We start from the raw sequence: 16,289 nt of genomic DNA, 5'->3' as shown, positions 1-16,289 counted from the left end.
TCTGCTTTTCCTGCTCTCATTTCATATGTTTAATTTCCAATCTAAAATAAATAATACTGAGTTTTATGGCACATCTCTTCCATGAACTCTTGACAGTGTTCCTCTTAATTCACTTGAATTAATATAGCTGGTTTTCAGAAAATACTGGGAGGGACCAGCGCTGTAGCATAGAGGGTAAAGCCCCTGCCTGCAGTGCCAGCATCCCATATTGGTGTAGGTTCAAGTCCTGGCTGCTCCACTTCTGATCCAGCTCTCTGCTATGGCCTGGGAAAGCAGTAGAAGATGGCCCAAGTCCTTGGGTGCCTGCACACGTGTACGAGACCCAGAAGTGTCTCCTGGCTCCTGGCTTCGGGTCGGCACAGCTCTGGCCATTGCAGCCATCTGGGGAGTGAACCAGCAAATGGAAGGCCTGCCTCTCTCTCTCTCTCTCTCTCTCTCTCTCTCTCTCTGCCTGTCCTCTCTCTGTGTAACTCTTTCAAGTAAAATAAAATAAAATCTTAAAAAAAGAAAATACTGGAAAACAGAGACCATGTTCAAGTGAACCCTTTAGTGACTGATTGTCCTCAAGGTATATATTTACCTTCCTCCCTTCCCCTATCTCTTCCTATTAACTGCCATGTCTCAGTAACACTTTAACTGATCAATTTATTTATACTATCAATCAACTATAAAAGATGATGTCGACTAAATCAAGGGTTTCAAATTGATGACCTACAAGGCAAATTCAATCTGTAGATCTATTTGGTTTGGTTCACGTTGTATTAAAAATATCTGAAACTATCACATAACAATTTGAATTTCTGGATGGCTCTTGAAAAGTCAGATGATCTTCCAATACTGTACCTCAATTTCATGCGGATGGGATCTGCTGGAGCAACTTATTAGAGTTCCTCCTTTAGGTAAAGCCCATCTCTGTTGCTCACACCTAACCAGTGTTTTCTCATTAAATATCTACCTCTCTGGTCCCTGTAGCTGTATGATAATGTGACTTTGGCAGGAAACTGGTATGAGTGGGGGTAGTAGTGGTGGTATATATACTTATGAAGTAAGCATAGGATCAAGATGGCTTAACAAATATTCCCAACCTATGTGAGTTAAGATATTATTATTTGTGTTAATTCATTCTAGTAACATTAATTGGTGGCCTATCACACAGTAAAATAATTTTTGCAGGGATAAAAAATATAGGTTCCTAATTATAAATATCATGAAAAAAGAGCTTCCTGTATTTACAGAGTTGCATATGACCCCTGAAACCTCTTACTCTTATTTTTGTCTTCCTCCTCCTCAGATTTTTTTTCCTCCCCAAAGTATGACAAAATCATACTTTATTTTTTTTAAAGAAGATTTATTTTAGATTAAGTGATTTCATGATGCAACATGGTTTTAAACAAAAATAGAGATCAGTATGAAAATAAAACAAATTGTACACATTAAAATATCTTTCCCTCAAAGCATTTCAGAATCATAAAAAATACAACACAGGAGTCAGGGGTTCAGGTGAGGATAATACAGACTTCCCAGAAAACAAACAACTCATCCACCAGTCAGAGACCTAGCCTCTATAGCATACACATGAAACATTTCTAGGATGTCAACAATCTGCATTATTTGCTTTGGAAAAAAAAATGAATTTAAATCTAAGGTGAAATAAGAGCTGTATAATCTTAATGCTAAAAGCAAATATCTCCCATTATTATTATTATTATCTATTAAAAGTCACATTGAATAAATATGAAACTTAACTCAACTCAACCAAAATAGAAATGGTGCTATTAACTGTGCTACATGGTATAGCAGACATAATGAGTGGGGTTGCTGAAGAGAAATGGAAAGGCTTAAAAAAATACACCACCTGTGCTCTACTGAAGTCTTAGAAATAAATGTGTTTTTTTTTTACAGAGCCTTGATATTAAAAAGTAAGCATTATTATAAAATTAGAGTAATACTTTCAGTAAGAGGTGAGAGAGATGCATTATTTTTATTCATTTATTTTGGAATGCCTGCATCCCCATTATAAAAACATGTAATCTTATGCACTTTCCAACATATTAACAACCCCACATTTTAATTATATAAAGAGAAATAGGTTGTAATTACATCTTTTAGAGCATTATGACCCTAAAAGAACATTCAGTTCTGTGTGTTTCCTGGTTAATCTTTCCAAGGTATTTCTTAAACATTAGCCATCCTTTTGTACAGAAGGTGACAGTAACCAGAAGTATACTGATGGTTCCTTACCTGCATCAGTAATAGGTGATTCAAATTGAATCATACAACATGCCTATCAACACTCCTTAGGGTTGTAATATCTTAAAAGAAAGTTGAATAGGAAGAGATCACCTGCCCAAGGCCACTAGACTGAAAAGCACATATACATATACATTGGATTCCAAGAAACCATACAACTAGGACTATCCTATCCTGCTGAATTGTTCAATCAGGAAAGCCAATAAATGACCTCGCAGATAAAACCTAACTAAACATATTTTGGTTTCAATTAATTTCAGGTCTCCAATTGCAATTCAGTTAACTTCATTCTTAAGATTTTGCTTTCTAGATTAACAAGGAACATTTAAACCACCAATAGAAACCATGAAAATGTCTCAAAAGAAATTCGAATGTCAAAGTATATCTGCTAAAAACCAAATTAAGCATAATGAAACAAAAGCACTCTTTCTTTTATTTCACATTGGGTGTTCAATAATAGTAACAATATTAAAAATTCCCAACATATTTGAATCCTAAATTGTGAAATCTCTTGATTGAGATATGGGCATCTTTAACACTTTGGGCTAAATCCATTTTTCAATACAGAAAATGTGAACCTACTGAATTTATAAAATGAGCATATTCCTCACAAAGCAGATTATCAAGCAGTGCCATCACTAGGCAGCATGGCATTCTTTTCCTCAAAGTCAGATACCAAACTAAAGTATGATGATGATACCCCAGCAGCATGCCCAGAGATGATCCTCCCACCCCTCAACCCCTGCTCCACTCCTATCCTTCCCCATTCTTCCACTCCTGGCTCAGAGAGCTGTGATACAGGCAGTGCGCACACTCATTATATCCTTTGTGCCAGCTCCTTGTCATGCAATTAGTGCTCCTGAATCTTGCCAATTAACTAGTAATTAGCATATCATTCTTGGGAGTGTCACAACTGCAGGACTCCTTTCTCTTATACCCCTTTTCATGGGCAGCAGTTGGCCTTATGCTGCAACTCAGAAAGCTTCAGTGTCTCTGGCATTCCTTTGTTTCCCTGCTAGACAAACGGATTTATCCAGAGAATACAATTGAACCAGAAATGAAATGGGTTTTTACAAAATCAGACACTTAATTAGAAGTGATATTCTCATTAAAACTCAGGTCTCATGGAATTATGATAGCTAAGATCGAGAGTGTTGTTACTCATCAACTAAGTCAGAAAGCAGATAACACAGAGCAAGAGGGCCCAAACTCAGACTAGGTTTGGAGACTGGACTCAGCTCTTCTTACGCACATTTTTATAATGCAGAGTTATTGATGCCTTTTTAACGATGGGACAGCATCATCTTCTTGCCTCTGCAGTTTCCTGAATAAGATAAAATTGGAAGGACTCAACATTCTTCATTATAAGATGTTAGCCTATTAAAAATGGTCACATCAGAAATAAAATTTGGGCAGAAAGATAGAAAAAAATCATTTGGATGAATATGAGATCTACAAGGAAGAATAGGGAACCTGCATTGTGGTTCTGTCATCCATATCACGGGAATTCAGCTGTCCAGCCTTTCTGAATACATTCTTATTAAAATTAAAAAAATAAAATAAGGCTTCTTATTAGTGCTGTTTTCCTATTATTTTGTTTGCAAATTATATTTGGGAAAATGGAACTACCATACTATATATAAATCTACCAAAAGCAACCAAATTTTGCCTCCTGTTTTTAATTTCTCATGACAAACTATAAAGAGCAAACATTAAGTTTTTGGGGAGTTTTTTCCATGAATGTACTAATTTCTTCATAGGCTGTTCAGATGGTGTTACAATTTAAGTGCGTTTGTTTAGGAAAATGAGTTTGGATAGACAAGGCATTTTGCACTGAAAATGGAGTATACTGGTACAAACACCAGTCCTCACATTTCTCGAGACTAAACAGAATTGTCTACAAAGTCCTAAAACATCCTGCCAGCTATTCTTGAAAATTAGCCTCAACCCAGATGGGACTTGATACTTCTATCATACAAAGTGAGAATCAATAGTCAATGTACCTGAAAGCACTCTGAAACTCCAAGTACTATGCAAACAGATGATACAAGTGCTGTTATTTTTTTGGAATGCATTTTTATCATATCTAATTGTTATGCAAGAGAAACAGATTTTCCTTTGATTACAGAATTTCTACTAAATGATAAAAATTGTGACTACATTCCTCTGACCAAAATCAATTTATTTTGTGTACAAGAGAAATATTTTAACCCCAGAAGTTGTTTTGAGTCAGCAACTGGGATATTTCACATTGAAAACCAAAGGTACATTGTGATTTAGATGAAGGAAACAGAGGGAAATGATCAGATTTGTTTTTTGCCATTGCTTTGATCATTTGAAGATGCTTGTGTTGAGTAGCTCCTTCACTTTTCAGCTCCTATGTACACATTTTAAACCCTCTTGTGTGAATGCACCCTAAGTTTCACCATTTGACAAGTATTGGCACACTATCACATGCCATGAGTTATCAACAGAAATTACATTTATGTGATTTACTTTTTGCCACTCTATCTCCCACAGATGAAGCCATCGTTGAATCTCCTACATGGAATAAGCTGTGTTCTCCTCACTTTTTCAATGTAAAACTTACAAAGTTTTGCTTACACTGCTTTTTTGGAACTTTGGTGTCTTCTCTAGTCAATTGTGAGCTTCTCGAGGGCAGGCTGAGAATCTTGTAGTTCTGTTTTCAGACACAGTGACTGCACAGAGTAAATGCCAGTGGTGTGCCTGTTCTCTTACTCAGGAGATGTTCTGCATATGTGAATAATATTGTGACTGTCTATGGTGGAAGGATCAGCACTTGTGATTTTCTTAAAGCAAATAAGCCCAGTTATCTGGGTTCATAGTCCATAAAAATATTTATGGGTATTTTTAATTATAGAATATATTAAGGTCTAATTTTGTCTGTGGAAATGTTATTTAATATTTTATATGGTTATTGGTTGCCTTTTATTTTACTAATGAATAATAATAGATAAGTTATCATGGTGTTCTGATATGCTAAGCACATCTTTGATAATTCCCAATTTAGAGAATAATATCAACTAGAGGATTATACTAATTAAGAATGTCTGCATACATTAAAGAGAACAGTTATTTGGGAATAAGTTGGTTGCCTTAACAAAGAAATATATTTGTTAGAAATTATTGAGATACATTTTATTTCAAACCTCTTTTACCTAGCAATATGGCATATGGTAACAAAGTGTCTCAAATCCAAATGAAAGGTAACACAGTCTACCAATGTATTTTTGAAATAAATGCAATGATCTACATCGGTTGCTTAGAGAACACCAGCTCTGAAACATCAAACATGCCATCAGAAACATGATTTTTAAAAAAAGTATGTCAGTGTGTTATAGTATTTGTCTTCATAATGAAAAAATACAAACAAGTAAAAAGTTTTTAAAATTAAATTATACTTATATTCATGATCAATAAGTACAAACTAACATTTCCAGTTAAAATTTTTTTGTCTTCCCCCAATTATGGTATACCAATAAATCTTCCCCTTTTTATTTCCAGATATCTGTAACCTTTTTTTTCTTCTTCAGAACATTCCCCTACACTGAAATATCTGCCTCTAATGCAGGAATGCAACATGAGTGACATTCTTCTTGAAGGTCCCAATAATAAACATAATTTAGCCCACAGGAGAGCAATCAGTTCCTACAAAACACCTAAGCAAACTATGCATATGACCCCTATAAAATATAAGATTGCCAACATCCCATAATGGGAATTCCATGGCTACTTAGAAACATAATTCTTAAAGAAATGTGTAAGCAATGCCTGTAAACCCATAGGCTGGAAAACCGAATGTCAATCCAATGATCCTATTACCCTCAATTTAACTTCACTGTATTGTGCGTCTGATTAGTTATGGCCATATGTTAAGAAATAAACAATGAGGTGGGGTAATCCCAAAAGCAATTAAAACAGGATATACCCTGTCATAAAATTAAGCAGAAATAAGGTTACTGATGTCATGCAGTTTTAAAGATTCCATAGAAAAACTGTTTCCTGATATTGATAAGAAAACTATGCATCAGTGAAAATGCAGGCTTAGAAATATAGTGCTAAGAGTTTCAATTCGTGATGTCTTCACTGATGAGAGAAAATGGGATTCTTATTACTAAAGAGAACTGATCTCCTCAGTGTTGCTGATGGCTCCCTAACTGAGCTCAGTGTTTAATGATGCTGTACAAATAAAAAGCAGTGGGGAAAATACGAAATATCAGTATTAAATGCCATCCGGTAAAGTATCTGATGGATGGAAGAGAGTCTAATGCATTTTAAATAAATGCATATCATACTATCACATATAGTGAGTCTTAAAAAATTATTACTTAGATGCACAGTCCTTGTAGTGGTAGACATGGCACTGTGAAGAAAGTTTGATTTAGAAGCTATTTTCTATTATACTTGTCAAGTGATGGAGTTGCTGTTACTCATATTGTAATATCCCTCAACTTTGGTACATTCAGTGCAAAATATTTCGGGGAGTTTTTTAACCTTTATAAAAATAAAAGGCCCTTTTGTTCCCTTGAGAGTGCTTAAAAGAATACACACTAGTATGATGCCCGAGTAAGCGTGGAACATGGAAATGAAACAGGTTATACATACAGTATAATAGGTAGGTTCTTATATACATCTTAAAGAACATAAATATAATGAACCTATTAAAAAATGAACTCACCGTGTACTTTTTCCTGATATGCTGTGATTAATTGCTAGTTATATTTAATTTTTTCATGCATTATAAAGCATAAAATCTGTCATTAGTAATTCATTGAATAAGTTTGTCTTCACTCATAATTACACATATACCACTTGCATATACATTGTCACAGACCACCTTATTGCAAATCTTTTAAGTTACCTCATAATGATGGTTTCATTTTCACTCGTGTCCCATGAAAGCTGAAACCTATGGTGCACACCATGCAGGCACTCATAAGCAAGAAAAGAATATTCTGTTATAACTTAGGGCTTAACTGAATGTACTTTCATGAAATATAGCTGTTTTTATTATATTATATAACTTGCACTAATTTGGAGAGTGGGCCAAGTGCTGCCAGTTTGGCTTGAAGCATGTTCAAGGGTAAGTTTCAAGATTCTCCTGAGTCCCTAAAAATTATCATGGAACTAGCTGATCATGTACAGGTTCATCTGTGTCTTGGAACATAACAAATGGAAAAAGTTTGGCAGTCAAGAACTGTTGATTGAAAGACTGTTGGGCTGTTCCCTGGGCATCAAGCTCACCCAAATCCTAGCAAGAAGACTCATCACCAGTCCTCAAATGTGATAGGGCGCATGTTCCTGCAATATAACAGCACTCAGCTTCACTCCAATTGAAGCGCACTCTTGAAACCAATGTTCAGTAATTCTTCTAGAGGGCAGTTCCCAAAATTGCTGAAATTACATAAAGAGCTGGGCATTGTGCTTCCAGGTCACTCAAGTCCAAAGGTACTGGTCTCTTCAACTGCTGTCAAGAGTTTTTCATAAAGCATGGAAAAGGATGGATATGGGGGCAGATCCAGACGGTTAAAACAAGTATGAGCCCTGCAAACAGAAGAAGCAAAACACAGTTTAGAACAATTCAAGTGAAGAGAGAATTGTGTGTGGATGTCTATCTTCCTGTTCAAATTCATTTGTTGTCAATTTTCACATTTGTTTTGGAAAAACTTTAAAAACATTTGGCTTTTAGAATTCAGAATTTGATTTCTATAAGAGAAATAGAATATTTAAAAATATTTTGGGGGCAGGCGTTTGGTGTGTCAGTTAAATTGCTGCTTAGGCTACTCACATCCAAATCCCAGCTACATTTCTGATTCCAGTTTCATGCTCATTCACACCATGGGAGGAAGTAGGTAATGATTCGTGTGTTTGGGTCCTTGCTACCCATATAGGAAACCCAGATTGAATTCCAGGTTCCTGGCTTTGGCCTGGCCAGTCCTGGCTGCTGCAGGCATTTGGGAAGTAAATCAGCAGGTAGAAGAACTCTTTGTCTAATCTGTTTGTCTCTGCCTTTCAGATTAAAAATAGTATACATTTTTTCTTTATATTTTCACAACCACCAAAAAGCTGTATCACATAAGACTTTTGTATAGTTACCATTTGTTGAGTTGTCCAAGAGTCACAAAGCTAAGGTTGGTGTTGTGTTTCTCTTTGGTGATAGATTTTTTTTTAAAGACTTGTTTGTAAATAAATAAATGTGTGTGTGTGTGTGTGTGTGTGTATAAAACTCACTTTCAGAGATGGCATTGATGAAAATGTCATCTCTCAGACAATCTGCATTTTATACTGTAGAGCAATAAGTGTCCCTGAGGAACCACCTTATGGCCTGGAGCTTGGGAAACTTCATGGCTGGCCTTTTCTGCCTGGCAGTAGACCATTGTTATCTCTTTGAATCCTGTGTATAATCTGTTTTCTCCCCAATTCCCAAAGCAAAAAATGACCATTTAAATCATTCTATTAAGTATTATTATTTAGAAATACCCCCACCTTTTGCCAAGATAGGAAAAAAATATGTTTTCCTGTTATTTGCACCTGAATCACAATAAGAAATGACAGTCTCCAAATAGCACATCTTATCAGAAAGCCAATCTGCACTTTTGACATGGAATAGGAAACGTTCTATTCTGAATGTACAACAGCTTGTTTGTGGGAGCTACATGATTTCGACTCCCGAAATAATATGAAATTTCAAAAACCATGATTACTTAGACTATTTCAACAAAGTCACATTCTTAAATTTTTATTCTTCTAAATCATTTTTACTTATGAAGTAAACATGATTAATATCCAAATATATAGTGCAGAATAGTGGGATGATCAGAGGTTTGGAGTTGGACAGACTTTGGTTTGAATTCTAGCTCTACCAGTCAGCTGTATGATTTACAGTGAATTATAAAAACTTTGAGCTTCAGTTTTCTTACCTGCAAAAGTACACTAATTTCATTTGTGTCAGAAGGATGCAAGGGTTAAATGAAATAACAGAAAAATGCTTAATAGGGTATCTATAGTGTTTAATCAATTAACAATAAATGTATTGTTAAATTTTATTCCCATCAGAATTATTTACTCTCACTGCCTTCAGTACATTGCCAAAAGTTCATAGTGACTCATGCAAGCTATAAGATAATACAGCAGGTGTGTGGCCATATGGAATAGAAATAAGAATGTGAAGGGACTCTGTTATAAGAATACCAGTGTTAGGACATAGAGGTAGAATCTGAATTTATCATTTCTATTACTACAAATTCTGGGATACACTGGTGTAAATGATTTAATTACTCTTTGATAGAAGAATTGCATTTACTATTGTCATTTTACCTCATTATATTGGAACCCAACCCCTAGACCTAAAGGAAAAGTGTTTACATCTTTTAAAATTCAACTAGTAATTTAGTAAAGACTTGGCATGGTCTGAAATCCATCTTTTATGAAACATGGGATAAAAATATTACATGAAGTTTTTATCTCTATAAGGGGAAGTAAGGAAGAAGCATGGAAGTGAAACATATTTTGAATAGAATTCTGTGTTATACACATGCTTTGTGCTCTAAATATGTAACATTCATTATCCCATTAAACTAACAGATGGTACCTCATTATGAATTTTCATTTATTTGTCACCAAAGTAAAGCATCTTTTCTCAAGATCACTTGTTTCATTTCCTGCTATATGATCTATATGCTCATCTCTTAGCCTGTTTATTTTTTTGTTTCAAATTTTTTTGTTGTGGGCTGGCACTGTGGCGCAGTGGGTTAAAGCCTTGGCCTGAAGTGCCAACACCCCATATGGGTGCCAGTTCTAGTCCCGGCTGCTCCTCTTCCGATCCAGCTCTCTGCTGTGGCCTGGGATAGCAGTAGAAGATGGCCCAAGTCCTTAGTCCTTAGATATTAGCAATTCTGCTAATATCTTAAGGAATCACCATACTTTTTTTTCAGTCTCTCCACTGCATCTGCGTGGGAGACCTGGAGGAAACTCCTGGCTCCTGGCTCCCGGCTTCAGATCGGCACAGCTCCAGCCGTTAAGGCATCTGGGGAGTGAACTAGCAGATGGAAGACCCCTCTCTCTCTGTCTCTACCTCTCTCTGTAACTTTATCTTTCAAATAAAAATAAAATCTAAAAATATTTACTGTTGTAAAATATATATAACATAAAACAGCATTGTAACCATTTATATGTGCACTCTTCTGAGGCATTAAGCACATTCATATTCTTCAACAACCATCACCATGGTCCATCTCTAGAACTTTATCATCTTAAAAAACTAACACTCCATACCCAACACTGGTAACTCCCACATGTCACCCTTCCCAATCCCTGGAAACTACCACTCTCCTTTTTGTCTCGACAATTTCAACTGCCCTGTGTACCAAATATAAGTGGATTCTTAAAATACTTTCCACTGTGACTAGCTTATTTCACTTAGCATATGTGTTCAAGGTTCCTGTTGTTGCACAGGTCAGAATTTTCTTTCTTTCTAAGGCTGAATAAATATTCCATGTATATTTACCATATTTTGTTTATCCATTCATCCACTGATAGACATAGACTGTTTCTACCTTGTGGCTATTGTGAATTGTGCCGCTGTGAACATGGGTGTACAAATATCTGTTCAGGTCCCTGTTTTCAATTTGGGGGGGGGGGGCGGTGGCTGGGTTAATATCCAGAAGTAGAATTGACAGGTTATATGGGAATTCTGCTAATATCTTAAGGAATCACCATACTTTTTTTTCAGACTGGTTTACCATTTTATATTCTCACCAACAGTGCAGAAGGGTTTCAATTTCTCTATATCCTCATTAACTTTTTTTTGTTTTTCCATTTTTCAGAATAGTAGCCATCGTAATGAATATGAAGCCCATTTATCTTTTAAAGCCTAAGGATTTCCTATTGATTTATATAAATGCTATAAATAAAGAGACCCTCACTATTGAATTTGAAAAAGCAAGCTGTCATAAATTCTACAATTGCAAGGAATGAATTCTGTCTCTAACCTAAGGAAGCCTGGATGCAGATCCTTCCCTAGCTGAGCCTCCAGTGAGAATGCAGTCCAGCATTCACCCTGGTTTCAACCTGTGACACCAAGTAGAAGGCCCAGCTGAGCTGGCCCTGGGCTCCTGTCCCATGAAACACTGAGATGATAAACATGTGTTTTTGTAAGCTGCTAAATCTGTGGTAATTTGTTTTGCAGTGATAGAAACACTAGTAACAGGTCTTAACATAGTTGAACAGTCCAAGAAGAGGTGGTAAATGTGATGATACTTGTGACATAACAGTCATCTGTCCAGGACAAATGGTAAAGCAAAGCGGGGAGGAAGCAGCTGTCCTTTCATTCTGCCAGGTTTCTGAGTGATTAACAGGAACTCTGTGTAACTCCTTGCAGTTTCTGGAGTATCCTTACAGATGCTAGAGTACTTTATCCAGGAAATCTACAAGCCTGGGTACTGGTTTCTGCTCTCAGCACAACAGGAAGGACTGTCCAGGTTTTTTTTCTCCTCTTCAGTCATAAGACATCATCTCTGTCACTGATTCACAAGCTAAGGCTATCACTGCTTCTTAAATGACCTCTGGTTGTATAAAATATGGTTAGCACAATATAATTCTCCTTCTGAATCAACCAAACAGCTCTTCTGGAAAAATGTTTCATGAGAATGCAGCAGGCATATATTGTGGAAGGGGAAACTCTATGGAAAGAATAAAGGTCAAGCTGAATCAGAGGCTAAACCAAGAATATAATCTCAACTATGGGTCTCCTAGGGGAAGTCCAACATTAAACTGAAAGCAGGCAGAGTGATGCTCACTTCTCCATCCTTTTACTTCTGCAGGCTGGAGTATTCATTTCATTCCACTCCTGAATCTGAACTGCTAGTTCTTAGCATCCTATGAGATTACATAAACTTTGAGGACAGAGATTTGCAAAATAAAGTTTCAGATATATTTTAGATGAACGACTCAATCACAATATGTAGTTTCTCTGGGAAAAATGACTGAATGACTGAGTCTGGGTCAGCCCAGAAAACCCTGGGAGATACCAGGGGATTTTTAAGTAATCAAACCATCTAGTTCAATCTTAGGCTTGCCAGAATGCAGATACTCAGATGGGTATTTCAGAATGCCACAGATTCACTGGAGGAGCTTGTTTACAATGGAGATGTTTGGTGGTACTCTAATTCAGAAGGTCTGGAGGTGGGCCTGGGGATCTGCACCTGAACAATCCAAGTGACTCTGACACAGGCAGTCTCCACCATTGGAAAGACATCAAGTGGATTAGAAATAAAATATCTACATTGGATATTCACACCAGCATTCTGTGTGCCTGCAAAAGTTTCAAAACTGCTTATAAATAAGACAGCATTGCTAATAAGGAAATTGAGGAATAGTGCGGTTAAATAAATTGCCCAATGTTTACCATCAACTGACTGTATAAGCCAAGAACAGGAAGAAAAAAAAAGGGCAAAACAAAACACAATTCTCTGAGGCTTTTCACACTCCCACCCCCGCCCCATTCCATGTCCTAAGAAAACTCTAGCAGCAAATAATGGGAGGGCCCTTGGACTGTGTTGGTATTGGCAGCAAAAGTGCATCCAGCTATTCAGTCTCAATAAAAGAACATTCTTCAAATCTCTAGAAGCGAGTCACACTAAAGCTATGATGAGTTTGCCTTACTTTAATTTATGCAGCCAGAACCACTCAAGGAGAGCGGGTCTGAACCCATCTTTGGGAAATCATGCTGGCATTACTATCAAGAAGACTTGAAACCATCCAGACATCTGGTCTGACTTCATAGATTCTTGATGCTTTCTGGATTCTTCAAGATCTCATGCTTACCCTCTCTTTTTCTTACAGATTGACAAGTAAATTATCCAAACCAGTGAAACAAGTATCTCAGTTACATTTTCATGACTTGGTTAATTGATTAATATCTCTCTCTCTCTCTCTCTCTCTGTGTGTGTGTGTGTGTGTGTGTGTGTGTGTGTGTGACAGAGACAGAGAATGTACTTTCTCATTCACTTATTTCCCCTTTTCCTGGAAATAATTCTTGGTACCTTATAAACACTGAAAATATAAGATAAACGAGATTACAATCAAAGTTTTAAAATGATGAGAAAGGATTAGTACATCGTAACTTCATTTTATCTAGTAGATGCAGCCCTAGAATATCTTTGCCTCACATAAATCCTTTTTATTTGCATTGTAATTGAGAAAATATCAACACTCTCATTTTCAACTGGCAATGGTGTATAACTCTTCTGATTTTAGTTTTCTTACTCCTATTTCCACCTCTTCATCAGGTAATTTGTAAACCAAAAACAAATACTCAGTGACTGCACATGCGGCATTGAGCTGTCCCCTGATACATGAGGATGAAAAGCCTGATTTCTGTCCTCAGGAGTTTACCTTTTGGCAGCAACATACACAGGTAAATATGCCAGCATGGCTCTGCACTGGGGGATCTTCCTGAGGTGAGTGGGCACTGAATCCAGCCTTCCATTGGCTCTGCTCACCAAACCACACACACGAGCTCACAGCTGTGTTTCTCCAGAGACTATGAGACTTCATTTAACACAAAAGGGTCTATGGGCTACTAGTGGACTGCACACGGTTATGTGACACTGAATTACAAGTCGACAGTGTGGTCAGAGGAGGCTTTATAGAGGATTCTATCTGTACTGAGCCTTGAAGGATTTGTATGTGAGCAGGGTTTCTCTGGATCAACAACAAGGAGAAGGATGTTCCCAGCAGATGGCCGGAAGTGTGAGAAAGCATTGCATCATCAGGAAACCTGGGAAGTGCAAGTGCTCAGGTGACAGGAGCCAAAACTGGACCTGAGGCCAGATGGGGAGGCAGGGCCATGTGAGGAAGTGATCATGGAAAGACCTTTTCCATTTATTTCATGGATGAAAGAGGGCTAAATAACTGGATGTACAGAGTAGGATGGCAGAGGTGGCATTATACAAGGCAGAGCATATAGGGAACCCACAGGTGATAAATTCATAGCCTGTAATCAGCATGAAAAAAAACCAGTGTTACCAATCACACAGAGTGACAAATCCAATTAAAGTAATAACTAACAGAATTAAAGGTATAACTTCTGTGAGGATTTTAAAAATGTTTATAATTTTTCTAATATCTTCATTAATATCTCCTTAGTCCATGGTTGACAGCAGAATTCCTGCTAAGAGTAGGTCACAAATATTTGTGTAACCAATGGTGGCACAACACAATCTTGATCTTTACCAGGTGTTCAATAAACTTAAACTAATGGAAAGGAATTCTATGGTACATACTATTCCAGCTACTCATTTGTCATATACCATTTGGTGGCCAATGACATTGTTGATCTGCTCATGAAAAGTTCTATTCCTTCCTTCCTTGTGTTTTAAGGCCCACATGGACAGAGATCAGTTTATAACTCCCACAGGCACAGGTTTTTCATATATTAAATGCATGATGAGTACCTATAGTATCTATTCCTCTATAAAGGAATTAGACCTGTGAACTAACTAATGTCTTATTTCTTATTTCAATGTCCCACACTAAGCCACCTTGGTGAAAATGTACCGAAATCTATAAATACAGTACAGAATGCTCCTATAGTGGGAATTCCTATACCTGGGGTATATAACAGAAGAAATTCTTAGAAATATGCATTCTTCAGTGGGTAATTTCTTTACCTGTCACTGGGTTTATGGAAAGATGAAGAGTAAATACTTTTAAAATGTCAGAATCTAAATTTAACAGAAAAAGTCTAGTGTGAACAGGTTCAGGAATGGGAACTCTTGGAAGTCTAAACAAAATATAAATATCCAGAGTGGATGTAGCACATTTCTCATGTATATAATGGTTGTAAAATATCATGCCAGCCCTGAAGGTTAGATATTAAGAGCAATAGTAATAATAGCTACATTCATTGAATGATGTGTTAGGCCTCATTTTAAGGATATTGCATGTGTTATTTAATTTACAAAAGTAGTTTATAAGGTAAATAAAAGGGGTCTTCAAAAACTTCATGAAAAATAGAATAACAAGATAAATTTATTTTGAGGCAATGGTTTAGTACAGCAGTTAAGGTTGCTGCTTTGCATCCCATATGGGAGTGCTTGGCTTTGACTCAAGTCTAGGCACTGCTCCCAATTCCAGCTTCCTGCTATGGTGCACCCTGGGAAGCAGAGTTTTGGCTCCTGCTTGGCCCAGCCATGGGGCTGCTGTGGGCAACTGGGGAGTAAACCAGCAGTGAATCTGGGAGAATTCTGTCTTTCTGTCTCTCTCTCTCTTTGCCTTTCAAGTAAACATAAATAACAATTGAAAAATTATTTTGATGCAAAAAATTTTGAAATCCACAAATAGTTTTGTCATAATATGTATTTTTCATGAAGTTTTTGAAGACCTCTTGTCCTGTGTTTCAGATGAGAATACAGAGACATAAAAGTAATTTGAAAGGTGGGGCCAGAGATGTGGCATAGTGGGTTAAGCTAGTTCTTATAAGGCCAGGATCACATATCAGCGCTGGTTTGAGTTCCAGCAACTCCACTTTCAGTCTAGCTTCCTGCTTATGTGCCAGGGAAGGCAGCAGAAGATGCCCCAAATGCTTGGCCCCTTCCATGGGAGATAAATATAGAGGTTCTTGGATCCTGGCTTTGGCCTAGCCCATATCCAGACCTGGTGGTTGTGGCCATTTAGGGAGTACGAAAGTCATTCTCTCTCTCAATCTCTCTCTCTCTCTCTCTCTCTCTCTCTCTGTTTCTCTCTCCATCTCCCTGCTCTCCCTGCAGCTCTGCCTTTCAAATAATTAAGTAAACCTTTTTTAAATAGCGATTTTTGAATATTTTGTCTGAAGGTGGTCTAAAGTCATCCCTCAAGTTTATAAATCCATTAAAAGCAATATTAGTTGGATGCTATACTGATTGGTGCCAGCACAGGGCTCTGTGTTCGGGGCAAAACTGCATTGAATTCAAAAAAGGTCCTTATTCTCATTGGAGTGATATTCTAAAGGGAAAGACAGAAAATCGGTAAGAAAACTG

At 37.0% G+C, this 16,289-nt stretch overlaps 1 protein-coding gene and 1 long non-coding RNA gene across 14 annotated transcripts in view; one reads left to right on the top strand and one right to left on the bottom strand.

The window, feature by feature from the left end:
• LOC103348804 (uncharacterized) overlaps window positions 1-16,289 on the top strand; it is a 46,059-nt gene that overhangs the window by 18,829 nt on the left and 10,941 nt on the right. For all 3 annotated transcript variants that reach the window (XR_517106.4, XR_007920619.2, XR_007920618.2), the window contains exon 3: window positions 13,560-13,687. This is a non-coding gene — a long non-coding RNA (uncharacterized lncRNA). The remainder of the gene's footprint in view (window positions 1-13,559; window positions 13,688-16,289) is intronic.
• HECW2 (HECT, C2 and WW domain containing E3 ubiquitin protein ligase 2) overlaps window positions 1,328-16,289 on the bottom strand; it is a 445,235-nt gene continuing 430,273 nt past the window's right edge. For all 11 annotated transcript variants that reach the window (XM_051849334.2, XM_051849331.2, XM_051849332.2 and 8 more), the window contains one exon: window positions 1,328-7,815. In XM_051849334.2, the coding sequence (XP_051705294.1) occupies window positions 7,704-7,815 (112 nt within the window). In that variant the 3' untranslated portion in view covers window positions 1,328-7,703. The remainder of the gene's footprint in view (window positions 7,816-16,289) is intronic.

The sequence above is a fragment of the Oryctolagus cuniculus genome, chromosome 3, assembly GCF_964237555.1.
Source record: "Oryctolagus cuniculus chromosome 3, mOryCun1.1, whole genome shotgun sequence".
NCBI classification, from domain to species: Eukaryota; Metazoa; Chordata; class Mammalia; order Lagomorpha; family Leporidae; genus Oryctolagus; species Oryctolagus cuniculus.
The sequence above is the reverse complement of the archived record's forward strand: the minus strand, read 5'-3'. Positions and strand labels throughout refer to the sequence as shown.